The sequence below is a fragment of the Elgaria multicarinata genome, chromosome 13, assembly GCF_023053635.1.
Source record: "Elgaria multicarinata webbii isolate HBS135686 ecotype San Diego chromosome 13, rElgMul1.1.pri, whole genome shotgun sequence".
Classification (NCBI taxonomy): Eukaryota; Metazoa; Chordata; class Lepidosauria; order Squamata; family Anguidae; genus Elgaria; species Elgaria multicarinata.
This window is the reverse complement of record NC_086183.1, coordinates 30,963,287-30,991,151: the sequence shown is the minus strand read 5'-3', so window position 1 is coordinate 30,991,151 and position 27,865 is coordinate 30,963,287. Positions and strand designations below refer to the sequence as shown.

The 27,865-nt window shown below is 49.6% G+C and overlaps 1 protein-coding gene across 1 annotated transcript in view; it reads right to left on the bottom strand.

Moving 5' to 3' along the window:
* RYR1 (ryanodine receptor 1) overlaps positions 1–27,865 on the bottom strand; it is a 161,792-nt gene that overhangs the window by 65,871 nt on the left and 68,056 nt on the right. Inside the window, exons 35-60 of the mRNA XM_063140526.1 lie at positions 25,144–26,053; positions 24,046–24,246; positions 22,999–23,110; positions 21,348–21,497; positions 20,381–20,654; positions 20,067–20,181; positions 19,177–19,309; positions 18,207–18,301; positions 17,509–17,644; positions 16,579–16,765; positions 14,894–15,005; positions 14,519–14,639; positions 13,693–13,862; positions 12,357–12,577; positions 11,371–11,461; positions 11,086–11,226; positions 9,214–9,377; positions 8,723–8,801; positions 8,190–8,279; positions 7,416–7,556; positions 5,671–5,745; positions 5,110–5,185; positions 4,893–5,016; positions 2,715–2,830; positions 2,203–2,270; positions 1,058–1,179 (exon numbers count right to left, since the gene is read on the bottom strand). Of these exons, the coding sequence (XP_062996596.1) occupies positions 1,058–1,179; positions 2,203–2,270; positions 2,715–2,830; positions 4,893–5,016; positions 5,110–5,185; positions 5,671–5,745; positions 7,416–7,556; positions 8,190–8,279; positions 8,723–8,801; positions 9,214–9,377; positions 11,086–11,226; positions 11,371–11,461; positions 12,357–12,577; positions 13,693–13,862; positions 14,519–14,639; positions 14,894–15,005; positions 16,579–16,765; positions 17,509–17,644; positions 18,207–18,301; positions 19,177–19,309; positions 20,067–20,181; positions 20,381–20,654; positions 21,348–21,497; positions 22,999–23,110; positions 24,046–24,246; positions 25,144–26,053 (4,224 nt within the window). The remainder of the gene's footprint in view (positions 1–1,057; positions 1,180–2,202; positions 2,271–2,714; positions 2,831–4,892; positions 5,017–5,109; positions 5,186–5,670; positions 5,746–7,415; positions 7,557–8,189; positions 8,280–8,722; positions 8,802–9,213; positions 9,378–11,085; positions 11,227–11,370; positions 11,462–12,356; positions 12,578–13,692; positions 13,863–14,518; positions 14,640–14,893; positions 15,006–16,578; positions 16,766–17,508; positions 17,645–18,206; positions 18,302–19,176; positions 19,310–20,066; positions 20,182–20,380; positions 20,655–21,347; positions 21,498–22,998; positions 23,111–24,045; positions 24,247–25,143; positions 26,054–27,865) is intronic.

Sequence of the window (27,865 nt, the reverse complement as noted above, 5' to 3'; positions counted from 1 at the left end):
GCTGGAATATACACCATACGCCATGGAAACTTCACTCACAGGCACCGAGGTTTTGCTTTGCACATGGTTTCCCCAAACAGGTGTTCATGAGTGTCAGGGAAAAGGTTTTATATTCATGTATGCAAAAGCATGCAGCATCAAATGAATTTTGGGAACTCTTAAGCAGTTTCTCCTATTTGTAACTAGTTTGCAAAATGATGAACTCATAGTCTGGTAATTGGATGATTCCTCCCTTTCGCCCTCATTACTCCCAATCATGCATTCTGTTGGTCCAATATAGTGTGTTCAGATGTAGGAATTTAATTCATAAATTCTTAGAAATGCTTCTTCTTAGAAATTTGACTTATAAATCATTATTGCCGTAGGTTCCCCCATTCCTGACATATTGTTAATGCACAAGGCTTGCATTTATATTTTTCAAAGCATCTCCCAAGGTCATATATTCCAAAGGTGACATTTCTAAGTGCTTGAAATTAAGAAAAAAAAGCCCAATTCTGCCAAACTTTACAGTGGTAACGAATGTTCCTCTCCCCGATCACTGAAAGCTATTTCATACTATACAGGCTACCAAGCCAAGTTTGCTCACTGAAACCTACTCATAGAATCATAGAAAAGTAGAGATGGAAGGGGCCTACAAGGCCATCAAGTCCAACCCTCTGCTCAATGCAGGAATCCACCCTACAGCATCCCTGACAGATGGCTAGGGAGGTGGTGGGCTCTCCCACACTGGAGGCCTTCAAGAAGCAGCCGGGCTGCTTCTTGAAGGCCTCCAGTGTGGGAGAGCCCACCACCTCCCTAGGTCATTGGTTCCATTGTCGTACTGCTCTAGCAGTCAGGAGCCATAGATAATTCCAGTTCCATAATGGGTACATGTGCCTTATTAACAGATTTGTAATCACAAGTTTGTTCCCATTTGTTGTTCACAACTTACACTTGCTCAACTGTGCATGTAAGATGTACACTTGAAAACGAAACGTGTGACTTGATCGGCCCGCAGACGCGCGCGCGCGCGCATGCACTGCACCATCACACCTTGCAGGAATTCCCCGTTTCTCACCTTGTTATCATTTCCTTCTCTTTGTTGGAAGCGTGGCCCCCGCTGCCTAGGACTTTGGCCGGTGTGGACAAAAAGTAGAGACAGTGGTTGGTGAAATACTGGTTGATTAGGGGCAACAGGATCTGAAAGGGGAGCAAAGGTTAGCAGGGCAGAAAAGGCCCGTGAGTCCTTGGGATAGGATATAAAGGATATAAATCAAAACGTATCGCCCCCCAAGAGACGCTCTTTGACATAGTTTTTGTGCCAATGCTGTCCTAAGTGCTGTATAGCATTCGGAGAGGGCCCCCACCCACCCCTTCCTACCCCAGCCAGTGCCAGTGCACAGAGAGATTCAATTCAATTATTATTTATTATGGTCTCAGACCAGCAAAATCAATATAAAACATACAAGGGATAAATAAAAAGTGACATAAAAACAAAATACAGCTCTGTAAAGTTCCTTCTCTTTACAGAGTTCCTTCTCTTTACAGCCAGCTGAAGACCTTTTTATTCTCTCAGTATTTTAACACTTAATTTTAACTTAAATTTAAATTTTACTGTTCTAACTCTGTATTTTAATCTTATATCAATTTTGCTGCGTGGTTTTTATCCTGGTTGTGCTTTTGATACTGTATTTTGTATTTGTGCTTTTAACCTGTTGGTTGTTTTATTGTGGTTTTAATTTTTGTGAACCGCCCAGAGAGCTTCGGCTATTGGGTGGTATAAAAATGTAATAAAGAAATAAATAAAATAAATTCTCTCAGGAGGATTGCAATGTTATTTTTCTAATTTGCATTGAGGTCATAAGAAACTTAGAGACCCTTTCAGTAATATGGGAGCACACATCCCTTAAACAGATTAATACCAAAGTTTGTGGGGTTACATCCAGAAAAGGCTGTTAATAATGGAAAGATTAACTTCTTTCTGCATTTCTCATACATGTTGCAATGCAAAATGACATGTTCGACAGATTCTATTGCTATAGTCCCACAGGGACATATCTGTTCATTAACCGGGATTTTACTAAATCGTCGTTCTAGTAGTGCTGGTGGCAACACATTAAAGCCAGCAAGGGTAAATGCTCTTCGATAGTTTGGAATGGTTAACGCATACAGATATGAAGCTGCAGTAAAAAGAGGTAACTGCACAGAGAGAGAGAAACTAACCTTGGCAAAGAATTTGATCTCTTGCTCATGGGGAGATTTCTCCACCCGTCCACTGCTCACCACAGCCTCTGGGACAGAAAGAATCCCGGTGAGCAACATCAAGAAGTGGGAAGAAGCAGGTGAACAAAACACACATACACACACACACCTCTTTCCTGCCCCCGTTGCACTGCCAGGGATCAGCTGGCCTCAAAAGAGAATCCAGAACAGACCCACACTACCTGGCTATATCTGATAATGGGATCCAGGCATCCCAAGACTTAGTCCGTCCGTCCGTCCGTCCCCTCCACAACCCAGGAGTGCTGGCTCAACGGGCAGCCCTTCCACTGATGTCCATTCCCCTCCCAAATGGTGTAAACAGGAGTCCTAAATCCAGCACTCTTTCTCCCCCGCAACTCTCGTCTTCCTCACACAAAGAACCCCTCTGGGGAAAGAACTACAGGGCGCTTTGTGTCACTCCCCACAGGTTCCCCAGGCAGGTCATTGCCATGGGAAAACGGCATCTCCTTTACCCAGGTGGGCAATGAACTCCTGAGAAACGTCCATCCATTTCAGCAGCTGCTGCAGGAACCCGTAGGCGAAACGTTTCTCGATGGACGACGTGTCCAATTCCATGTCCTTCAATCCCCTGTGAGAAATGACAGGGTATACAGATTTAGGTGGTAAATTTGGGAGACGCCCTCAAGCAGCGGCAGACAACCTTTTGGGGCCGTGGGCGCAATTGGCAATTTGAGAAATTGTTTCGGGCACCGCCACAAAATGGCTGCCCTGGGAGGTGTGGCAAAGGACAAGTAAGCTGCCCTAAAGCCTGAGGTGGGGTCTGAACACCAATGCAGCAAACAACTCTTTTGAACCTACTAGAAGGAGGTGGCTACTAGGAGGAGGGCTTTCTCCGCTGTGGCACCCCGGTTGTGGAATTAGCTCCCCAGAGAGGTCCGCCTGGCGCCTACACTGTACTGCTTTCGTCGCCAGCTGAAGACCTTTTTATTCACTCAGTATTTTAACACTTAATTTTAATCTTAAATTTAAATTTTACTGTTTTAACTCTGTATTTTAATCTTATATCAACTTTGCTGCGTGGTTTTATCCTGGTTGCGCTTTTTATACTGTATTTTGTAATTGTGCTTTTAACATGTTGGTTGTTTCATGATGGTTTTAATTTTTGTGAACCGCCCAGAGAGCTTCGGCTATTGGGCGGTATAGAAATGTAATAAATAAATAAATAAATAAATAAATAAAAACCCAGAGTTTTCAGCACCAACAGAAAACCTATTTCGCAGCCACCCCAGCTGACTGTATGAAAATGAGTTATGACAGTGGGGCGGTGAATCAGCTCTGGGTTTCAGTCAGAACTCTAAAGGAGCAATCCAAGCAATTCACCACCCCACTGACATCGGAACCACCAGCCTCCTCTGGCTGCAAGACCCTTCCTGACTCCTCAATCCAAGCTGGACTGAAACAAGGGACTGTCCTGAGGGAAATCCTGAACTGTCTCAGCTGGCCTCAGGTGCTTCCAGACGGAGGGCTCCTTGTGCTACCAGTCGAAAGGCATTACGTGCAACTATTCCAACTTTTCCTCAGTGGATTTTTCGTGGTACGAAAAAAGACAGAAGAAGAGGTGGGAAAGCACGGGAGGGCTAAAAGTGGAATACAAAGCTATCTGGATCCCCCCACCCCCGCCAAATAAAATTTTGTGAACGAGGCAGGGCAACTGCCCTATAAAAGGAAGCACCCATTGGCTCCTCCCAAGGCACCCTGGGAACTGTAGTTCTATGAGAGCATAAGCATCTCTACCAGAGAATCCATAGCACCTTGACAAAACTACAATTCCCAGGGCCCCTCAATGGAAGCCGTAAGTCCGAGACCCTCTATTCTAATGGGGAAATGGTTCCTGTTCCGCCTCCCCAGAATTGGTGTTGTGTTTCTCAAAAACCTCCTGCCTCCTTGGGAGACAATAACGAGGCCTGCTAAATAATCCACAAAGCTTTATTTAAGCAAAAGACATCTCTTCCCACCTGAAGAGAGTCTAATTTCTTGGAAACTTTCCCGTAGGCAAAACTATACTAATTGTCCGTTCAAGGAGAACGGGAAGCCTTTTCCCAAGACGCGTTAACTTCAGAGAGACTAGTTCTGAGGCAGCTTCTGACGAGAAGCGAGACGGGCGGACTTCCTTTTGCCTTCCTTTTGCTCCGCCTATTTTAGTCAGCGGCGTATTTTAGGATCAGCTAACCTGTCGGTGCTCTCTCCTTCGGAAGAATGTTGGCTTCCCGCTGACTGTGTATTGTTTGCCCTTGACGAGATAAGCTCTGGAGAGGATTCACCACCAGCTGGTGAAGAAAATGTGAGAGCTTTCTCCCCCACTGATACAGGCTGGCCTGTGTCTGGTGCCAACTCCTCTACTTCAGAGTCTGGTTCTGACTGATTACCTGGAACACCTTCTTCCAAAACAGGGGGAACAGGGCTAGACGTGACAATTGGCCTGGTATTTGTAGGTAAGGTCACCTAAAATTTACTCCCTCCCTTCCTTTTCTAAGGTGATGGTCACCCAGGTCTTCTCCCAGGAGACATCACCTGCCAAGAGCATGTGGGGAACATTGCCCCATCCCTTCCCCTGTTTATATGGAACACCTGATCAGCAGCAACACACACACACACACAGACCTCCACCAGGACATCCTCTGGCTGCTCACCTGGTCACTGCAAAGCCGTGAAGCTGCAGGAATTTGAGCAACTCCTGCGCCTTCTCTCGGTCCCGGGCCTTCTCCTTGGCTGTTAGCGTATCATAAGGCACCAGCAAGGGATGGGTGCCGCCCCCTGGGGGAAGAAGAGAGAGGAAGAGAAAGCATGAAGCCCGGGGAAACACCCGCACTCTGCAAGGGAGAGGCGGAGAAGGATGCAAAGACTGACCTTTGGCTTCCAGCTCCACTTTCTTCTTGCGCCCCCAGGTGTTGTGATAATTCTCAGCCAGCTGCTCTGCCATGGCCTGTAGAGAAAGATCGGCGGTTTTGGGAAAAAGCTCAAAAGTTACTTTAAAAACAACAACCGCTGACCAAGTTTCTAGCTCTCATGGCTCAGGGGGCAAACCATCGTGAAAATAAGCAGGCACTATCTGCTGAGGAAGCAGGGAACAAAGAAAGAGCTGTGTAAAAGGCCAAATTAAAATCGGTACCCTAGGACAAGAGGCTGTAACAGGGGGAAGTTCAGAGTCTCTCCCCCATCCCCTCCATCGCAGGGTCCCTCGCCTTTATTCACTTCCCTCCTTCCCCTGCTCCTCAACACTCCACGTTTTCAAAAAGCGCCACCAAATTTTGCGATCGTAATCCCGCCGTGAATTTCGTTGTTGTTGGTTACAAAACGTGTATCTTAGATTTGGGAGGTTTATTCTGACGGCAGAATGTTCATCTTCTAGTTGCAGGAGGAGAGTTTGCAGGCAGGCCATCCCCAGAGCTTAGTTTTGTGCTTACTCACCTGCAGTTCCCTGGAAAGGGTCACTCCAGAGAGGTCTATGGGCTGGGGGTTGTAGCCATGGCTGGGGTCATAGGTCTGAGGAAGAACATAAAAACAGAAACATGTGGCATTTCCAGTTCTCCATCATGCTTCTTATCCCACTAAGGCCATATTCTCCCCTATGAGCCTGCCCGTGCTCTGAGATCTTCTGGGGAGGCCTTTCTCTCAGTCCCACCGACATCCCAGGCACGCCTGATGGGTCCTCAGGACAGGGCCTTCTCGGTGGCTGCTCCAAGGCTCTGGAACTCCCTTCCCAGGGAGGCCAGGCTGGCTCCCTCTGTGCTACAGTTTCGGAGGCAGGCAAAAAAAATTTTGTTTCAGCAGGCTTTTGGAACTATACTGGACCTGTGCTATTGGATCTCCCCCTTTAACCTGTTACACTTTTTAAAAAAATTAACATGTTTTTAATTTTACCGTAGGCTTAATTCTATTTTAACTTTTGTAATTTATATATTTATTTATTTATTTATTTATTTATTTATTTATTTATTGCATTTCTATACCGCCCAATAGCCGGAGCTCTCTGGGCGGTTTACAAATTTAAGACAATTCAAAGTATAAACCAACAGTATAAAACCATAATATAAAATACAATATAAAAGCTCAACCAGATCAAAACAGCAGCAATGCAAAATTACAAATTTAAAACACCAAGTTAAAATTTATTTATGGACTGTTAAAATGCTGGGAGAATAAAAAGTTCTTCTCCTGGCGTCTAAAGGCATATAATGTAGGTGCCAAGCGAACCTCCTTAGGGAGCTCGTTCCACAGCCGGGGTGCCACAGCAGAGAAGGCCCTCCTCCTGGTAGCCACCTGCCTCTCTTCCTTTGGCGGGGGCTCACGGAGAAGGACCCCTGAGGATGACCTTAGGGTCTGGGCAGGTACATACGGGAGGAGGCGTTCCTTCAGATAACCTGGCCCCAAGCCATTTAGGGCTTCGAATGTCAATACCAGCACTTTGAATTGGGCCCGGACCTGGACCCGATTATATGCTTTAATTGTACATGTTTTAATCTTGTAAACTGCCTTGAGTCCCAGTACTGGGATAAAGGTGGGATACAAATAAATAATAATAATAATAATAATAATAATAATAATAATAATAATAATAATAATAATTCAAATCTGCTAGATTCCAGTCTCCTTCATGATCTGGAGTCTGGATCCAGGAGTCCTGATGCCCAGGTCTCCTGCTTTTAATGCACTCATCCTTAATCCCTTCCCAGAGCTGCGTGAAGAAACCAAGTGCTAGTTTCAGATTTCTTCTCGCTCTAACCCATCAGACAACTCTATGGGCTCATCTACACCAAGCAGGATATTGCACTTTGAAAGCGGTATATAAAAGGCAGGAGCCACACCAAGCAGGATATAGCAGTATGAAAGTGGTATATGGTATGAGTCAACAGTTGTCAGTGCACTTCAATACCACTATCAAGCAGTCGTGTGGCTCCTGCCTCTTATATACCACTTTCATACTGCTTTCATAGTGGAATATCCTGCCTGGTGTAGATTAGGGCTATATTTTGGGCACTGAGGTAAGGAAGGCACCCACTGTAACACACACGCTCTAGTTTCCACCACCTCCTTGACTGTTGCTTCTTCTTGTATACATTTATGAGTCGTCTTTCAGCCTGTGACGACTTACGATTAAGACGTACAACAATTCCAAATGTTCTTTCTCCTCCTAAGAGCAGCTTGGGACAAACCTGGGCCGTCTGCGAGATTTTGCGGGTCTTTTTCTTCTCTGTCTTCTCCTCTTCACCCTCACGGGCTTTCTCCACAGTCCACTCCCAAGCGATCATGGCTTTCAGAGATTCCTTGATGGGCCACCGGTAAATTTCTTTGTCCTATGGGGGGGAAAAACCAGGATGCGGAATGATGTAGACTTAAGGTGAAGACTGAGGCTGGGTTGCCCAGGGATGCCCTGCGAGGGACACATCCTGACGGGAACAATATCGTCCAGGTCAGCTCAGCAAGTGGGGGACTCTCCTACAAGATGCACCAATAGCCTATTGAGTATGGAACAAAACTGACTGAGGTTTGTTTTTCCCCCCGGGTAGGGGGGATTTCCAGGAATATTTCCAACTCAAATCTGCAAACGAGAAATCCAATTTATATCTCCAAATTTGAAAGTTTCATAACATTCCCAATCTAAAACCTGCTGGATGTAGATATTTTAGTGGGGTGGTGGTGGAATGATATAAAATATTATTGTCCTTGCAAGTGAATACTTAATATTACTGCCTTAAAATATGGTTTCAAGAAGGCTTAAGATTTAGTTTAATGTACAGTGTCAACATCCTATTTTTAAAAACTGCATTTAGATATATTTATTTATTTATTTATTTATTTATTGAAATTTGGCATTTCAGTTTTTAATTCTAAAGAGCAGTTAAATTTCAGATTTGTGTGACTTTGCTTTCGGTTCCCACCTGGGTTATGCAGCATCGCCTTGTGTGTGTGTGGAGTGCAGACATTACCTTTTCTGAGAATGTTTTATAAGGACGCAACATGGGGTTCGTCTTGGCCTCCTCGTCGACCGCCTCCCCAAAGGACCAGTTATTCTGAATCTGCAAGCGGGAGATCAAGAGATGTTGAATCTGCTTTGTGCCAAATTGCAGAGGAAGGCTTAGAGCCACATGGCCAAGTTACATCACATAAGAGTGTCAGAAGTGCCCTGATGCTGGATCAGACCAAGGGTCCATCTAGTCCATCTAGTCCTATCTAGTCCATCTAGTTCACACAGTGGCCAGGCAGCTGTCGGCCAGGGACCCACAAGGCAGGACATGGTGCAACAGCACCCTCCCACCCATCTTCCCCAGCAACTGGTGCACCCAGGCTTATTGCCTCGAATACTGGAGATAGCACACGACCATCAGGGCTAGTAGCCCTTGATAGCCTTCTCCTCCAGGAATTTATCCAACCCCCTTTTAAGGCGATCCGAACGGGTGGCCATCACTGCATCTTGTGGCAGTGAGTTCCACGCCAGAGAGCTCATGCAAAGGCACCCTACCTTGTCAAAGGCCCACTTCTCATGACTGTACTCAGCATACTTGTTGATGAAAGAGTCTAGCTTCTCGGGAATTATAACACTGTGAGAAAGAAGAAAGGGGCCATTTAGAGGAGGGCCACTAATGATCTCCAAGCACTGTAGTGTTGAGCAGGGGAACGATGTGTCCTTTTCTCCATGTGACAGAGACGCAAGAAGTGACCATTCCATGTTTCTTTCTTCATGGAAAAAGGAGTCAGAAGATGTCAGATGATCTCATCTGGGCCTAGGATGTGTCCTGGGAGATAACCCATCTCTGCGCCAGAACAATTCCCTGTTCCTGGCACTGTTCCCCTCCCATCAAACCTGCCATAAAAACGTGCATTTCTGCATTCTGAAAAAGTTTGTCAATAACAGGATAATAAATACTCCTTTTCTTTCACTGAAAAATTCCAAGCCTGTCCTTGGTGACAATTTCACAAACAGTCGCATCTACTCCTGCAACCATCACTCACTTGAGCGTCTCCACCGGCTTGGGGTCAAAGTTGCCCTCGGCATCCACGGAGGCTTTCTTCTCAGTCTTGGAGGAATAGCTGGCGTCCACATAGTCAGGCGGGATGGCGCCCGCAATGGCACACAGGCAGGGCATGGCAAGCTTGTACAGGTCAGCGTCAAATTTCTGGGCATTGTGAGGGCGAGAATCAGGGAGGCAGGTTCAGGCAGAAAAGAAACCCAGTGTGGCCAAATAGCTCCATTCCAGCCCCCAAGTGACCATTATTCTAGCCATTCCCCCCCACATTTTAGCTTCTAGCCCTCCCCCTGTCAGGCCCTTATAGTCAAGTGCAACCCGGAGGGAGGCAGATGGGCTGAAAGCTAGAGGCCAGTGTAAGAACATCAGAAGAGCCCTGCTGGATCAGACCGAGGGTCCATCTAGTCCAGCACTCTGTTCACACAGAAGCCAACCAGCTGTCGGCCAGGGACCCACAAGGCAGGACATGGTGCAACAACACCCTCCCACCTATGTTCCCCAGCAACTGGTGCACACAGGCTTACTGCCTCAAATACTAGAGGTAGCACACAAGCATCAGGACTAGTAGCCATGGATAGCCTTTGCCTCCAGGAATTTATCCAACCCCCTTTTAAGGCTATCCAAATGGGTGGCCGTCACTACATCTTGTGGCAGTGAGTTCCACCCTCCCACCCATGTTCTTCAGCAACTGGTGTACATAGGTATACTGCTCCTGACCACGGAGGTAGAATATAGCCATCAGGACTGGTAGGTATCGTGCCTAACCCTAATGCCCTTGTGTCGGGAGAAAGTGTTTCAGGTAATCAATCACAATCAGATTCAGAACTAGAAGACACAGCGCCGGACACCAGCCAGCCAGTGCCAGGAAGCTCTCACGGGAGAGGCCTCAGCTGGAAGCTGCCCCCCTCCAGAGCTTATCTCTTCAAGGCCAAATCCTACAAGCTCAGTAGAAAGATAGGGAGCTTCCAAGGGCGAGCATTCCAAAGCACTAACTGATGCTAGGGTCCGCTGGAAGCTAAAACACTCAGCGTGGACAGAGGCCGTGAGAAAGTCGGAGAGATTACACCAGAAACTACCACCGCACCAGCCGCTTTGAAGTTATGGACATTTGAGACGCTATTTCTTTTCTTTTTGAACGGACAATTGTCTTGCTTAGTTTGCATAGTTTTGCCTAGGGGGTCGTTTCACCGCGGTGGCCTCTATACAGGTTAAAGAGACGTTTGTTACTTGAAATAAAGCTTTGTGGATCACTCAGCAAGTTTCCTCATTTCTCCTCCCACTGAAAGAACGAGCAGCTGAGAGACACGACACTAGTAGCCATGGATAGCCTTCTCCTCCAGGAATTTATCCAACCCCCTTTTAAAACCATCCAAATGGGTGGCCGTCACTACATCTTGTGGTAGTGAGTTCCATAGTTTAACTATGCGCTGTGTGAAGAACTCCTTCCTTTTATCTGTCCTGGATCTCCCACCAATCAGCTTCATGGGATGACCCCACTGGGTTCTAGTATTTTGAGAGAGGAAGAAAAATGTCTCCCTATCCACATTCTCCACACCATGCCTTATTTTGTACACTTCTATCATGTCTCCCCTTCGCCTCCTTTTCCCCCCAAGGTACACCATCCCAGTTGATGTAACCTTCCCTCGTAGGGGAGCTGCTCCAGTCCCTTAAACAATTTAGTCACTCTTTTCTCCACTTTGAATTGAGCTGTGTTTTGTATGCTTAGTGGGAAAATGTCCGAATGGGTAAGAATTGCATCTGTCTCTGGCCCCACCCAATGCTGGAATAAGGCCTCTGGGCCAAAGGAAGTCCCCTGCCTCTGCCCTATTCAACAACAAAGGTAAGGTACACGGCTCACCTTGTGGGACAACGACTCGAAGATGCCCCAGAAGAGCTTGCGGGTCAAGTGAAGCTCCTCCTCCGAGGTGACCCCATAGTTGGCCCAGCCGGTGGGAAGGCAGTAATACTTCCAGCAGCGCTCGTAATGATTGGTCAGGAGCTGAGAAAATTGAAGGAAGAGAGGAGCATAGCTAAGCAAGAAAACTATTTATTATAGCGGGGAGGCACACTTCCTTTCGAGAACGTCATTTTGCATCTTCCAAAGAATCCGACATGTTCCAACGTGCGCACGCACACTGCTCACCTTGAGGGACATCTTTGAAAATTCATTGAGGATGGGCACATCAAAGACCAGCCGACGCAGGAGGTGCTGGAGCATGGAGGGACGGATATACCTGGAAGAACGGCGAGTCGGAAAATGAGCAAGAAGGGCCCCCCAAAAAGCATGGGGAAAGGAAGCAGCTGATCTTTTGGGTGGGGTGGCCAGGGGTTCCATTTGAGGACACAGTAGGGGTTAAGGAGGAGGCTAACAGGAGTGATGGTTCTGACACCTGCTGCCCAACTTCAGGGTATTTGCCATGGGGCCGGGTTTCCTCAGAAGAAGTGGCGACCGGTCATGAGGGCCCAATGGGATCTCCAACATGCCCCACAGAACCCTCTCTTGGGGGGCCCTAGCCCCTCTTGATTTTTATTTCATTTGTTTCTTATTTTATTTCTTAAGATGTTTCATTTCTTTATTTTAATTGGGAAGCTGGCAGGCTGCAAAGTGAAGGGCTTTCCTCCAACTCCCTCTTTTGAGTTCTCATTTGAGAACTACAAGTTCTATCGCAGCTTTTAAAGCTCAGCTAAAAACGTTTCTTTTTCCTAAAGCTTTTAAAACTTGACTTTGTTCTGACTTTTATACTGCCTGTTTGGTGCATTCTCTTCCCCTCCTTATTGCTTTATTATGATTTTATTAGAATGTGAGCCTATGCGGCAGGGTCTTGCTGTTTGTTGTTTTGCTCTGTACAGCACCATGTGCATTGATGGTGCTATATAAATAAATAAATAAATAAATAATAATAATAATAACAACTTGGGATTCAAAAGCGGTCTTGTGTTTTGGGGCTCAGACCCCACTACTGCCCTGAATGCAGTCTCACTGGTTGGCCTTTTGGGAAACCAGTGTTTTGCGGCTGGTCTTGTCCACCACCACGGCAGCCATTTTGTGAGAGCGCCCTCAACGTTCCAAATGTGCCCACTGACACACACGCAAACCGTTGGGGACCCCTTCGCGTCCCTCCTCCATACCTGCATAGTGCCATGAGGCACTCTTCGATGACGTCCCGCTGAGCCTTGGTGAGGGAGCGCCCGCGGGAGAGCCGATAGATGGTGTGCAGCATGGAGTCCACCATGATGGCCCGGTGTTCAGTGCCGGCGAAGAGAGGAGCACACTTGGTGATGAGCGGCAACACGGCTAGGCACAGGTAGCGATTCATGGCCAGCGCCATCTCTGTGGTGCTGAAGGCAGCCTGCGGTGGTAGAAGGAATGGGAGGAGGGTTAGAGAGCGAAAGGGCCACTGGAATAGCAGGCACGGTTGGGTGCCTCATGTGTGCTTTTCCTCTGAGACATGTACGGATTGGGGTATTCTTAAACCCAGCTTTGTATTCTAGAAGTATAGATGCGTTCCTGGCTTCCACGGAAAACAGCTCCCAGACCCCACCTCCCAACCAATCAAAGGATTGCTAAAGGGCGAGTCAGAGGAATTCCACAATCCTCTGTCACTTTCAGACTTAGGCTCCGAGCTGCATTGCAGATCTCTTCGCTATCATCCCAGAGTGCAGGACACAGGATAATGGGCTGAAGTTACAGGAAGCCAGATTCCGGCTGGACATCAGGAAAAACTTCCTGACTGTTAGAGCAGTACGACAATGGAACCAGTGACCTAGGGGAGGGTGTGGGCTCTCCCACACTAGAGGCCTTCAAGAGGCAGCTGGACAGCCAGTGGATTCCTACATTGAGCAGGGGGTTGGACTTGATGGCCTTAGCCCCTTCCAACTCTACTATTCTATGATTCCTCCTGGCCTTGGTTGGAGGCTCCTGCACGTGTGCGAAGGGGGACCCCTAGAGCTCATCATTCAATCTCAAATGTGCCTTGGAGTAACAGTGTCTTGATCAGAGGGAACTTGATTTGACCTAACAAGGGAGAACATGCACCAAACCTTAAGCTTTCTAGCTATGGTGGACATCCTTAACTATTTTCATTTCCTTGAGAGCAAACAAGCAACGTGTTCCCAGGGCAGTGACCCCGAATAGGAAACTGCTACCAGGAAGGATGGTGGGTAAGAGGGGGACGACTCCAGCACATTCGACTCCAGTGCTTTGCAAGGACAAGATCGCAGGATTCATCCCCGGCAGCGTCTCCAGTTAAACGGGTCAAGCAGCAGGAGATGTGGAGGACCCTTCTCTGCCTAAGAACCTGGAAATCTATCTATCCCACCCATCTGAGCCTGGCCCGACAGACGTTTCCCGGCCCTTTCCTTGAGCAAGGAAGGATATCCCATAACCCACCCGGTACCCAGCTAATACTCTCGTCTGGGGTGGGGAATCGACGCATGACCCTTCCCCACCCGTCCCGACACTCACCGTGTCCAACGAGGCAGCGGCCCTCATGTCGGGCAAGAAGCCCACCTCCAGCACGTCGAGAAGGAAGTCCTGGTTGTCGATGCCGTAGACCCGGTCCAGGAACAGCACCATGGGGGACTTGTGGTCTGGCACAAAGCTTGCAGACATCCTGGGCTCGATGACGCTGCCATCTAGGACAGGCAGAGAAGACCATAAGCAGCAGGCTTAGCCTATGGGGCGGAGGGGGGGGCGCGCAGAGCAGGGGTGTTGAATCGCGTTCAGCCCAAGGGGCGAGTTCCCTTTTGGAAAAGCTCTGGGGGGGGGGCTGAATTCCAGCGGTGGGCAAGGCAAAAGGCAAAGGGAGGGGTCCCACCAAAGCAATGTTGGGATGGAGAAATCCAGGTATATTTTAACTTAGCCTTGTGAATAATCCACAGCAGACAACTGTTATATCAACAAAGAAATGCTTAATTGAAATTTCTAACTGTCAAGACTTCTTGATATAGTAGAAGACAAGCCACTTTGACAAAGAAGCCTGACCGTACAGGTCAATCTGACATTGCCAGAAGACTTATGGGCCATCTGTTGATAAGGTGTAATGAAGAAGTTTTCATTGATCTGTCTTTGTTTTGCTTTAGAACGTAAGAACATCAGAAGAGCCCTGATGCTGGATCAGACCAAAGGTCCACCTAGTCCAGCACTCTGTTCACACAGTGGCCAACCAGCTATCAGCCAGGGACCCACAAAGCAGGACATGGTGCAACAGCACCCTCCCACCCATGTTCCCCAGCAACTGATCCAACAGGGCTCCTCTTATGTTCTTTCCTGGCCCGTCCAGTCGCGGTACCTTTGCCAAATGAAGGGATCTGCAGCGGGAGACTGATGACTCCAACAAGGTCCTCGATGGGCACCAAGGAGCGCAAGATGGCTCTGATCCGCAGGGCTTCGCCTTTCCCAGCCTGGATGAGCTGTTCAAGTAGAAGGCCAGGTGTAAGGGGAGAGCCAGCCAGATTGGCACCTGATCCAATGTCAGCTGGGGAGGAAAGGAAGCCGAGGAGGGAGCCCCCTGGGGGCTGTTCAGGAGCGGGGGTGGGTGGGATCAGTGCTGGGTGAGATGCACTGGATGCTAAAATCATGCAAGGGTGTTTTTTGGGGGTGGGGGTGGAGGAAGGAGGGGGTTATCCCTGGGACTGAGGACAGTGAAGGGTGGGGCAGTGCTTACATGCATCTCGGGGGCGCAACGCCCCAGCAAATCGATGAGGGCAGCATAGAAGGACATGACCGCGTTGCCCAAATGTACCCGGTTCTCCTCGTGAGTTTCCTCTCCCCCAAACCTGGGAGAGAGAAAGAGAGAGGGGGGGAAGTGGGGGAAGGAGCGTCAGCCATCCATGCAGCGAAGGTAGAGAGCGGGGGGAGAGGGGGGAAATAATGGCGTCCTGTCCCAAAACCAAAGGGGGGGGGGCAGGAATGAACCCATGTCAGGGAGCATGTGTGCAAATGCAGCTGCAGCCAGAGAACGGGTCACAACACTCATATCCCAAAATTCAGAATCAGGCCATCTGCTCAGAATATTGCGGCACCTTCAAATTTCCAAATTCTCAGGTTGTATTCTTTTTTTTTTTTCTTTAGAAAAAGATACCAAGTTCCCAGCGCTCACAGAGGGGGAGAAGAAGGAAAGGAAAGGAAAAAGGAGAGGCAGGCTTTGCTTCAGGCCCAGAAACTGGGGACCTTAATCTGAGGCTGGGGCCTCTCTTTTTTTAATGCTAGAACTCAGCCCAGGAGCAGGTCAAGCAACGGAGAAAAAGTGCAGAACAGAGGTGTGAGTGCGTGTGCATTCTGGTGGGTAGGTGTGTTTAAAAATGGTTCTCTGGTAGGACTCGAACCTGCAGCAAGGGAACCGGAGGGATGTCAAGCAGGCATCCATCAAGCAGGTATCTGTCTTGTGAGACCCCACAGAGCCTGGACCAGAGGAGGGGTGGGGTAGGAACGTCTGTGAAGCTAGCAAGGCCAAAAGCTGGGGCAGGTCATGGGATCCTCCCCAGCCCCTTCACAAGCTGGGAAAGTCTCCAGATCAGACCAGCACACTAGTCTGAGCAAAAGAGGGGTTCTGTTCTGGTTGCTCCCTGTTTTTTATCTCCATTCCACAATTTAGAGCCTCGTGTGGTGCAGAGCGGTAAAGCAGCAGTTTCTGCAGCCGAAACTCTCCCCACGGCCTGAGTTCGATCCCAGCGGAAGCTGGTTCTCAGGCAGCTGGCTCGCGTAAACTCAGCCTTCCATCCTCCCGAGGTCGGTAAAACGAGTACCCGGTGAGCTGGGGGAAAGGTAACAATGGCCGGGGAAGGCAACGGCAAACCACCCCGCTACAAGGCCTGCCAAGAAAACGTCAGCGAAAGCTGGCGTCCCTCCAAGAGTCAGTAATGTCTCAGTGCTTGCACGAGAGGTTCCTTTCCTTTCCTTTCCTTTGAGCGAAAAAGCCCCTATGGAAATTATTAAGTGGCGTGATGAGTCCTGTCCTTTCCCTTTCCTTGTGAGCTGCCTCGCCTGCGTTGAAGGTGGACCCGGCCAGAGCCAGGTGGCAAGAGCCCCATGCATCCCACCTGAACCTCCCATCGCCAGCTAGGCCGGGCACTCCACAGCCAGTGTTGCAGGCTGGCCCCGAGGGGGTCTGCCATGCCGGCACCTTCGCCTTGGGGAAACCTCCTCTTTCGGACCCCCCCTCAAGTCGAGAGGTGCCTTTCCTTTCCCCCCACAATTTAACAGAAGCTGGGTTAGATGTTCTCCGCTTCAAAGCTGGAGTCCATCTCTAGGGGTTGCCTAATATATTCCCTCGGCCTCCCTCCCACCCACATTGCACAATGCGCTTCCCCCTCCCCACGCTCATGCGCAGCGCCCGTGCCCTTCACACACAGCTCCCGACGGCGATCCTTCTTGACCGTGGGCCCGTCCCGGGCGGGATCTTGGGAGATCTGGATCGCCTCCTCTATGGCTGCCAACAGGCCATTGCCGCCTTCACCCCGTAGGGCCGGGCCGAAGCACTCGGGACGCCGGATCAGCAAGCGCACCACCACGTTGGCGTTCTCTTCTACGCTCTCGCCTGTGGACAGAGAGGCAGGAAGGGGGGGCGGGTCAGGGAGACAAAGGAGGCAACGGCAGGAACCAGGAAGCAAAAGAAACCTGGGGTCGAGAAGAGGACAGACGAAGGAGGCACCACCTACGCATAGCCTGCGCATTTTTGCCATAGAAGCACCAGGTGCAAAACCTGCCATTCTGGACATATTTTTCTTTTTTTTTCCCTTCCAAAATAAGGATTTTAGTATTCACGGTGGCGGCACAAAGCCTAGACGTTGTAGACAAAACCCAGTGCCTCAGAATCTGGATGAGGTCTGGGCCAGGTTTCTAGAAGGGGAAGGGAAGAGGCAAAGGGCTATTAAACTAGCCTGAATCATGCGATGGCACGGATTCGGCCCACTGTTGACTTCGTAGGTAACCAGGATTCTAGGCCCTTATGAGCGGCCCCCACCTCACTCATCCGTCCCCTTGTGCCTCCCCCAAACCCACGCCAGGCCTGCCCAGTGATTTCTGCTGCAGCCTACCTCCCTACACCCAACTCTGTTCCTGGAAGGCACTGCCACGAACACACCAAGGCCAAAGGAAGGAGTAGGACTCAGCAGGAGTGAAAGCATACAGCCAACCATCCTTCTGCACTGGGGGTGATGATGTGGAAGGTGGACTCCCATTTGCCCTTCTTGAATCTGAATTATCGCTGATGGTGATGAGTCTAATACTGCATCATTAGAACCCCTGTATCGTTTGGCTCCTGTCCCCTGCCAAGCTCACCGTTGACAAAGACAGTGAAGCGCAGGAAGTCCAGGTAACGCTCGCCCCCGCAGGGGTTCCAGCCAATGTCTGGGTATCCCTTGGAGAGCAGCATCGAGCAGCTCTGGAGGCCAGCCCCCGCCAGATACGTCACCACCTAGGGAGGCAAGGAATCATAGAATTGTGGAGTTGGAAGGGGCCTACAAGGCCATTGAGTCCAACCCCCTGCTCAATGCAGGAATCCACCCTAAAGCATCCCTGACAGACGGTTGTCCAGCTGCCTCTTGAAGGCCTCCAGGGTGAGAGAGCCCACTACCTCCCTAGGTCATGGGTTTCACTGTCGTACTGCTCTAACAGTCAGGAAGTTTTTCCTGCTGTCCAGACAGAATCTGGCTTCGTGTCACTTGAGCCCACAATTCCGTATCCTGCACTCTGGGATGACTGAGAAGAGATCCTGGCCCTCTTGAGTGCTATCAAGTCGTAGCATCATAGCCCAGGAAGTTGTCTGTGGGCCCCTGCTGGGGTGTGGGCCGTCAGCAGGTACCCCCTCCCATGCTGACCCTGAATGGAAGGACAGGGCAACAACAGCATGGGTTTGCCGGGGAGGTGAAGACACTCCGGCTTCCGTCCAGCGGGCCCAAAAGCTGAAGGCTGCTCCTAAGCCAGGCTTTCCCACCACACCCTTGGTGTTTCGGGACCAGGCTGCCCTGTGTGTTTACCTTTTCCAGGTCCTGCTCCTGCAGCGCCAGGGCCAGCTCGTTGTTATCAATGACGGAAGCAGCGGCCACGTCCAAGGGAGTGGATCCACGCATGCCTGGAGGAGCAAGGCAGGGGGTAAGCAGGCCGAATTCAAAGCTCAAAGGGGGGGGCGAGGGCATTTTGGACTCCTTCTTTCCCCTCTCGGGCTGAAGGTGGCCTTCCGTTTGCCCTTCTTGAATCTGAATTATCGCTGATGATGACCAGTCTAATACTGCAGCATCATTAGAACCCCTATATCGTTTAGAGAAGCTCTTGTGGGCCACCTTCCTGGGGAATATAAAACACATGGTAAATGATATATAGAATATATATCATTCTATATCATTCACCATGTATTTAATACCTTTTATTCCCATTTCCCTTGATAAAGGCTCACAGTGACATGCATTGGGAACACAACTGGTGCAGCTGTTTTGATTTTGGCGCAGAACCTCAGGCCCACAGGATAAATACAGCCCTCTGGCATCCCCCAGATGGCCCCTCCCCTCCCCCTGGCCCCACCCTTCCCCAGACGGCCCCGCCCCCTTCCCCGCCTCTTTGCTCTCAACAACCAATTGTTCAGTTGTTTCTTAATCTTTGCAGAGTTACACACACACACACACACACACACACACACACACACACACACACTTCCAGATGTTGAAATGCCCCTGTGATGGCGTAGTTGCTGGTGGTAAGCGCTTTAAGCTAAAATAGGCTGCTATTTGGGGGCCCGCCCCTTTAGGCCTTTGGGCCCGCCCCACCCTGGGAACGAAGCCTCTGCGGCCTTCTCCGAAACGGAATTTGGCCCTCGGGCGGAAAGAGGCTTTGCACCCCTGACTTAAATACATAAATAAATGCATAAATAAATGCTGTGAGCATCTGGAGAGCTGACGTCCACGGTGACCCTCCCCGCCCGTGCCGGAGCTCGCCCGAAGCACATCGGCTCACCCAGCCCAATGCCGCTGTTCTCCAACAGGTAGCTGAGATGGTCGAACATGGAGCGCTGGTTCTGGCGGCTGATGCGGCAGAAGTAGCACAGGAAGCGGCAGCAGTTGGTTACCATCTTGGGGAAGCGGATCTCCTGTTCAGGGCAAAAGAGAGCGCTTCCTTTAAAACACCTTTGCTGAACGCCTGCGCCATTCAGTCACACACACACACACACACGTTTTACCCCAACTCCTGGCTCAGTATGGTTCTATATATAAGGATGCTAGGGTCCCAATGAGCTAGATCCTGTAATTTGGTATGCATGTAGTCCGGGACATCCAAATTACTAGAAAAATCAGAAAACTGCACCTTAACAGGAAAAAAAATGGTCCCCCAATGGGCCAGAGCATTTCTCTGGAAGCAGAAAATAGCGCAGAAAGAAGTGGGCTGGGCCAGAATACTTCTCCTTGATGCTACGTGTGTGTTTTTATTTTCACTTGGAGGATTCTTTTTTCTTTTTTTTAAGTGGGAGATCATTCAAAAATGGATGTGTTCAGAAGACACCTCAAACCATGGCTTTAACCATGGTAGTTAAGCCAGAAAGCCAGGCTGTGTTCAGAAGACACCTCAAACCACAGCTTTAACCATATTCACCATGGTTAAAGCCGTGGTTTAAGGTGTCTTCTGAACACAGCCCAGCTTTCTGGCTTAACCACCATGGTTAAAGCCATGATTTGAGGTGTCTTCTGAACAGGGCCTATGTGTCCTACACCCACCCGAAGACCGTACAAGTCCACCTCATTCTGCTGCACTGTGGGGAGCACACCTCAGTTTTGAAAGGTGGGTGGGAGTGTGGGGGGGGAATGAGCAGCCAGGAATACGTGGGCAGAAAAATGCCTGGGTCTCCTTACCTTGGAGTCCCCTCCTCCCAGGACGTTCACCATCACCTCCATCACCGTTTCATGCATGCCCAGGGCCCTCATCAAGTTGGGGTGCTGGTAGAAGACTTTGTTGTTCATAATATTGCTGCCAAGGAGAAACGAAAGCCGGACAATGTACTGATGTCACCAACAGAAGGGTCTCCCCAGAAGATCTGGTATGGGAGGAGGCGTTCTTTCCGATAGCCTGGTCCTAAGCCAGAGTCTGAGGGGGAGCCAGGGAAACCGCTTCACGGTGGGATGGAGGAGGAGGAGGAGGCTACGATTCAAGAAGGGCCAATACATACCCAATACTCTGGATCATCAGGTTCTCCTCTTCGGGCCCCATCTGGACGATGAGCAGAGAGCGGATCTGGCCCAGGCACTCCAGCAGGCTCATGGTGTCGTCCACGGAGTTGGCGTTGATGGTGTAGGCCTTGGGCAAGGCACGGATTAACTCGCCAAGGCCGTCGTATTGACGGTGGAGAAGGCTGAACATGACCCGCACCAGCTCAGGGCTCTGGATGAAGGACTCTTGGGCCCAGTGAACCATGGTATGTGAGATCAGCTCCTGCAGAGTGCCTGTGCATTTGGGGAAAGGAAGAATGGGGTCTATTAGAGAAAGAGAGAGGGAGAGAGAGAGAGAGAGAGAGAGAGACGGAGCCAACCGGGAACAAGGCAAGATAGCGCAAGAAGAGGGGATTGTTCATCCTACTGTCCTCTCCTCTCCTCTCCTCTCCTCTCCTCTCCTCTCCTCTCCTCAGGGTATCTTGGGAACTGTAGTTCCGTGAGGGGGCTAGAAGGATCTCTCATAGAGAATTACAGTCCATTACAATTCCCAGTAAATTCTGCAGAAAACTACAGTTCGGAATTCCTGCAGTAAGTTAACATTTTCCCTTTGCACAAGGGGGTGGGGAGCCTCCCCCAGATGCTGTTGGGACTCCAACCCCCATCACCCCTAGACAGAATGCTCTCGGGCCAAGGAAGATGGGAGTTGTAGCCCAAGGCCACAGGTTCCCCAAACATGATTTGACATTTCAACCAGAAGTTTAAAACGTTTGCCTAAGGACCGTCCTCTCTGCTCCCCCAAAACGCCACTGCCTGAAGCAGAAACACTGCCAATTAAGTTGCTCTATCCCGGCAGACTCAAACCATCTCTTACAAGGAGCTTTGGAGGATACGTCTGGCTGAGACCATAGAAATGGAAGCAACTTGGGTGGCTGCCTGACCTACAGCCGTGACTCTTCATTCTCTTCCCCATTCAACTCCACTTACTGGGCTTAGGGGCCTCTTCCGGAGGCTGCTCCTCTTCCGATTCATCCTTCTTCTTACGGAAACTCACCACCTTCTCCACTAAGCTCATCAATCGCCGGCGGAAAGATGTGTCTTCTTCCTCCTCTTCTTCTTCACCCTCTGGTTGGATACCTGTTGGGAAATGTGCAAACTGTAGGAGTGCAAACGTAAGAAGAAAAAAAACAGGAGATATTGACAGATCTAATATCCAAGGAGGTGATTAGACATGGCATGTGCCGAGATCATACCATGCAAGTGGAAATTTGGCACGTGGAGGGCGACACTGGAGAAGATAAGATTGAGGGAAGACATGATGGGACTCTTCAAATACTTGAAAGGTTGTCACACAGAGGAGGGCCAGGATCTCTTCTCGATCCTCCCAGAGTGCAGGACACGGAATAACGGGCTCAAGTTACAGGAAGCCAGATTCCGGCTGGGCATCAGGAAAAACTCCCTGACTGTTAGAGCAGTACCACAATGGAACCCATGACCTACGGAGGTGGTGGGCTCTCCCACACTGAAGGCCTTCAAGAGGCAGCTGGACAACCATCTGTCAGGTATGCTTTAAGGTGGATTCCTGCGTTGAGCAGGGGGTTGGACTCAATGGCCTTAGAGGCCCCTTCCAATGCTACTATTCTATGATTCTATGTTTAGTTTATTTTTTTTAAAAAAAGCAAGCTTCTAGTCCTCATGGCTCCAGAAAAAATCTTGGAAAGGGGTGTTTTTGATCTCACAAAGCCTGAAAGAAGCTGAGTAAGACTTCCAGTTGTGAGGGGGCAAAGCAGCCTTCCCCAGCCTTGTGCTCTCCAAACTTGCTGGACTACAACTCCCACAATTCTTGGCCAACACATCTGGAGAGGATGAGATTGGGGAAGGGTGGGGTAGAGGCTTCCTTGCTCTGGCTCTTTGCCTCCCCCTCTTCACAACTAGCAGAAGTACACTCAATTATGCAAAATATAATATGAGCAATCTTGCTTGATGATTTGTATGATCATCAGTTCGGATGATCATGGAGAGAATTTAATTATGAATTCCAGCACAGGTATATATATTAGCACAGAAAAACCTAATCTTGGCATTAGAGCCGTAGTTTGTATTAAGACCACATCAAGCATGATGGGTATTATTTTATTTTAATTCTATACTTCGAAAGCTTAAAAAAAAATCCTTGAGGCGGCTCACAACTAACATCATCAGATAAAACAACCTTAATGTTGGTGCGATGGAAGGCAGGCCTTTACCATCCAGTCCCTATTAAAGAACTGTTCTATATATTATGCAGAATGAGATGGCATCTTGGAGTGAACCACTACAAACTGTGGGAGCAGATGAACATTTTTGAACGCTTTCCCCACATAAAAAGCTCCTTTATGTAGTCAACTAGCCCATCAGGGTGAGAGCTACGCTCACATTCTCTACTAGTTTTCTACATGCAGGGAGATTTCCCCCCGCCCCCGCCAGTGTAGGAGAGCATTCAAAAATATGATGTCTCACCCCCCCCACCTGCAGTCTGAGGCAGCACAAATCCAGAATTCTACCACCTCTGCCTACCACCACGTTCTGAATAAAGGTGCGCACGAGCTCTCAGTGTGTGTGTGTGTGTTGGTGGTGGTGGTGGGCAAATGCTGCTTACCACAGTGAGACAGCAAGTCAGTGTGGAACTCCAGCAATTCGTCACGGATCTCGTCAGGTACTGGGCAGTCCTCCTCATCTGCACCATTCTTAAACTGTAGCAGCATGTTAATCTGTAGGGAAGGAAAGACATAGGCTTGGCCCCCGTCTATACGGCAACGGGATTACTACTGCAACCTTCTTCTCACTGGCCTTCCTTCTTCTCACATCAGTCCGTTGGTTTCTGTTCACCACTCTGCTGCTAAGCTCATCTTCTTGGCTCGCCGCTCTGACCATGTTACTCCACTTCTGAAATCTCTTCATTGGCTTCCAATTCACTTCAGAATCCAATATAAACTTCTCCTGTTGACCTACAAAGCTTTTCACTGTCTAGCTCCTTCCTATCTTTCCTCTCTCATCTCACACTATTGCCCCGCTCATGCTCTTCGCTCCTCTAATGCCGTGTTTCTCGCCTGCCCAAGGGTCTCTACTTCCCTTGCTCGGCTTCGTCCATTTTCTTCGGCTGCCCCTTACGCCTGGAACGCTCTTCCAGAACATTTGAGAACTACAAGTTCAATCGCAGCTTTTAAAGCTCAGCTAAAAACTTTTCTTTTTCCTAAAGCTTTTAAAACTTGATTTTGTTCTGACTTTTATACTGCCTGTTTGGTGCATTCTCTTCCCCTCCTTATTGTTTTACTATGATTTTATTAGAATGTAAGCCTATGCGGCAGGGTCTTGCTATTTATTGTTTTACTCTGTACAGCACCATGTACATTGATGGTGCTATATAAATAAATAAATAATAATAATAATAATAATAATGCTCCTCATTAAATATAAAACCCGAATTTTCGCTGATTCGAATCTAGGGGAAAAGAGTCACACTGCAGCAGCAACAGCGATTTATTTCCTGAATTTTTTTTATTATATATTATATATTATATTTATATATTTTTATATTTATATATTTATATTTATTACATTTCTATACCGCCCAATAGCCGGAGCTCTCTGGGCGGTTCACAAAATCAGCGCCACCCACTGTCCCCTGCAGCCCCATCCTCCGTACCTGCTCCTGCGGAGGGGAGCGGAACTCCCGCGTGCGCCGGGCCGTCTCAGCGGCTGACATGGTGAAGGCCTGCATCAGCGTGTTGTAGCGCTGCCGCTGGTTGGTCTGCATGTTGTCCACATAGCGCTCCGAGAAAGCAATCATGGCCTCCACGCGGTGCTGCAGCTCACGATCACAGAAGAACTGCAGCAGGTTGCACATCTATGGGCAGAGGGAGGGGAGGGGAGGGGAGGAGGAGGTTACTAACGCTGGATAAAAGGGATCCAAAAGGTTCTGGCTCCGTGGTACCATAATGAGAGACCCAAAACGGAAGCGGACCAGATAGAAATGGCATTTCAGGATGACCCAGGAGTCGAGTACCCAGGACTCACTGATTTTGGATTGGAGATGTCTAATTGGCAACAAGGGAGAGGGCCTTGTCGGTGGTGGCCCCCCAATTTTGGAATGATCTCCCCGATGAGGCTCGCCTGGCGCCAACATTGTTATCTTTTCGGCGCCAGGTCAAGACCTTTCTCTTCTCCCAGGCATTTAACAGCATTTAACAATATAGGCGACGTTTGTTTGTTTTTTAACGGACCCCAGAACTGTCGTTGTTTGAATGGATGCTTTTGTTTTATACTGTTTTTTCTAATGTTCACTGTTTTTAACATTTGTAAACTGCCCAGAGAGCTTCCGCTATGGGGCGGTATATAAATTAAATAAATAAACAGAGTTCCTGGATTTATTTCTATATTTCTCCCTTCTCTTGCAGTCATGGCCCACTGACATGAACCCTCGGACAGAAGACAAGGCTCCTGAGCTTGGATCAGGGAGAGGGCTCAGGTACAGAAGGCATCATGAGGTTCCCACTTCCTTAGGACCTCATGTTCCAGGAAGGATTCTTTCCCAGCCCTACCTGGGGATGCTGTCAGGATTGAACCTGCGACCTTCTGCCTGCAGCACAGGTGCCCTGCCACTGACCTATGGCGGTCTGGATTGCACTGATTGATCTGTCAGGGCTGAGTCCCACTGCCCTGTGCCTGTGTGAACGTGAGAGGTGGCAACCCAGCTGCCAGGTGAATTGGCACGGAAGGAAAACCACACCGCCCCACGCTTTACCTGCAGCTTGACAGATTCAGGAAGCTTCATCTGCAGCAGGCCTTCCTCTAACCCCTCCTCCTGCCCCTCGGCTTCAGCCTCCCCGGCTTCGATGGCTTTCAGTTCCCTCTCCTCGGCTTCTTCCTTCTGCTCCCCTCCGGCCTCCTTCTCGGCTCCCTCTTTGTCCTCCTCCTCGGCCATCTCCTCTTCCTCCACCTGCTCTTCTCCTTCTTCAGCCCCCGCCGGTACTTCCTCCTCCTCCTCCTCCTCCTCCTCCTTGGACTCTCCAAAGACGTTGGGCTCGATCATCTTGAGGATGTGGCGCACATCCTCGTCCTCGAAGACGCCCATGATGAGGAGGGTGCAGATCAGCTTGAGGACGGGCACAAACTGGAACTCCACGCTTCCCCCTACGGGGTCCCGGGTGTGCTGCCCACCATCCTGGACGGCCTCGGTCAGCATGTTAATGGCCTTCACCTTCAGCACGTCCAAGGGGATGGAAGGACTCAGCTGGTACAACTCGGAGCTGGTGCTGACGAAGCAGGTGTCCGAGAAGTGCAGCGGGGGTCGCAGGCAGGTGCTCATGCCCACGCCAGGCAAGCCGGGCTTCTTGGTGCCGTCCGGGAAGAGCGTGATGCTCTTGGTCTCGTCCGTCATGGGCACGATGAACTCGCTGTTCATCATGAGGCGGGAGCGCTTGGCCGACTCCAGGTGCATGCTGATCATCAGGTCGTAGTAGCCGCTGCGCAGCAGGCCCGGCAGGTGGTTGCTCTCGATGGTGTACAGCAGCTGCGACTCGTCCACGTGGCTGCACAAGGCGTGCGCCACCCGGTTGTTGCCCAAGGCGCACACGGCGCAGTACAGCTTCAGGGTGTGCGAGTGGAACTTCAGCAGGTCCAGGCGCTCCGACAGCTCCAGGATGTCAATGCACCTGGAAGGGAAGGGGAGCAACGGGAGAAGGGAAGGGTTGAACACTGGGGCAGCTGCGAGCGATCCTTCCGAGCGAGGCACCGCAGAACAGGAACAGGGAGAAGGCCGATCGGGATCTATTGGTAGATCACTCGCTAATTTTGCAAAGGGTTTCAATTCCCAATGCTTTGACAACAGCAACGACAAACTGGATGGCGTTGCGCTCCCCCTGAAGGAGTAGGTCCGTAGCTTGGGGGTTCTCCTAGAACCATCTCTGTCCCTTGAGGCTCAGGTGGCCTCGGTGGCACGGAGTGCTTTCTACCAATTCCGGTTGGTGGCCCAGCTACGCCCCTATCTGAACAGGGATAACCTGGCTTCAGTCATCCATGCTCTGGTAAACTCCAAATTAGATTACTGCAATGCCCTCTACATGGGGCAGCCTTTGAAGACGGTTCAGAAGCTGCAGTTTGTGCAAAACGCAGCAGCCAGATTGCTAACCGGTACCAGAAGGTTTGAGCAGATAAGACCGGTTCTGGCCCACCTGCATTGGCTGCCTATACGTTTCCGAGCCCAATTCATGGTGCTGGTTTTGACCTATAAAGCCTTACAAGGCTTAGGACCACAATACCTGACGGAACGCCTCTCCCGACATGAACCTACCCGAATACTACACTCAACATCTAAGGTCCTCCTCCGGGTGCCTACCCTGAGGGAAGCTCGGAGGATGCCAACAATGGAGAGGACCTTTTCAGTGGTGGCCCCCCAATTCCGGAACGATCTCCCCAACGAGGCTCACCTGGCGCCAGGTTAAGGCCTTCCTCTTCTCCCAGGCATTTAACAGCATTTAACAACATATGCTGAGTGTGTTTGTTTTTAATGGACCCTAGAATAGCTGTTTTTACAATGATACTGTTGTTTTTATGCTTTTTATGTTTTTAAACTTTGTATATTTGTTTTAATGTTTACTGTTTTTAACTTTTGTAAACCGCTCAGAGAGCTTTGGCTATGGGGCGGTATATAAATGCAATTAAATTAGGTCTTTGGAATCCCTGATCTGTGGTGACTCAGATGTCAATTTTTACTTGTAGATACAGGCCATCTCACCGTACAGCTCATGCTGTACGGTAGGTAACCCTCTGGTGGTGGGCAGTAGGCAATCCCTCTATCATAATAGTTGGTGTCACCGCATGAAGCTGATGGGGGGAAGGGGAGATTCAGGATTGATCAAAGGAAAGACTTCACACAACGCGTAGTTAACAACGCGTAGTTAAACCGTGGACTTCGCTACCACGAGGCGTAGTGATAGTGATCAATTTCAATGGCTTTAAAAGGGGGTTGGACAAATTCATGGAGAAGGTGGCCATCCATGGCTTCTAGCCCAGATGGCTACATTACCTCCAGTGTCAGAGGCAGTAAGCCTATATACGCCAATTGCTGGGGAACATGGGTGGGAGGGTGCTATTACACTAATGTTGTACTTATGGGCTTCCCACAAGCAGCTATTTGGCCACTGTGTGAACAGAGTGCTGGACTAGATGGACCCTTGGTCTGATCCAGCATCAGGGCTATCCTGATGTTCTTCGGGTTCCTCCTAGCACAAGCACTGCAGCTATTTCTCCTCTTTCTCCTTAACCACCATCCTCCACTGAATCCAGGTGTTCAGGCTTGCCATGTCCTCAAATGCTTCAGTGATGCATGTGGGTTATCATGAGGCCCCTTGTACAAACGTCCCTCTCTTTTCGTTCCTCTCTTCCACACAAGCCCCTCACCCGGACTCTGGCCTTTTCTCTCCCCTTAAGTTCATGTGCGCCCACTTGCCCAGCCAGGTTCTGGA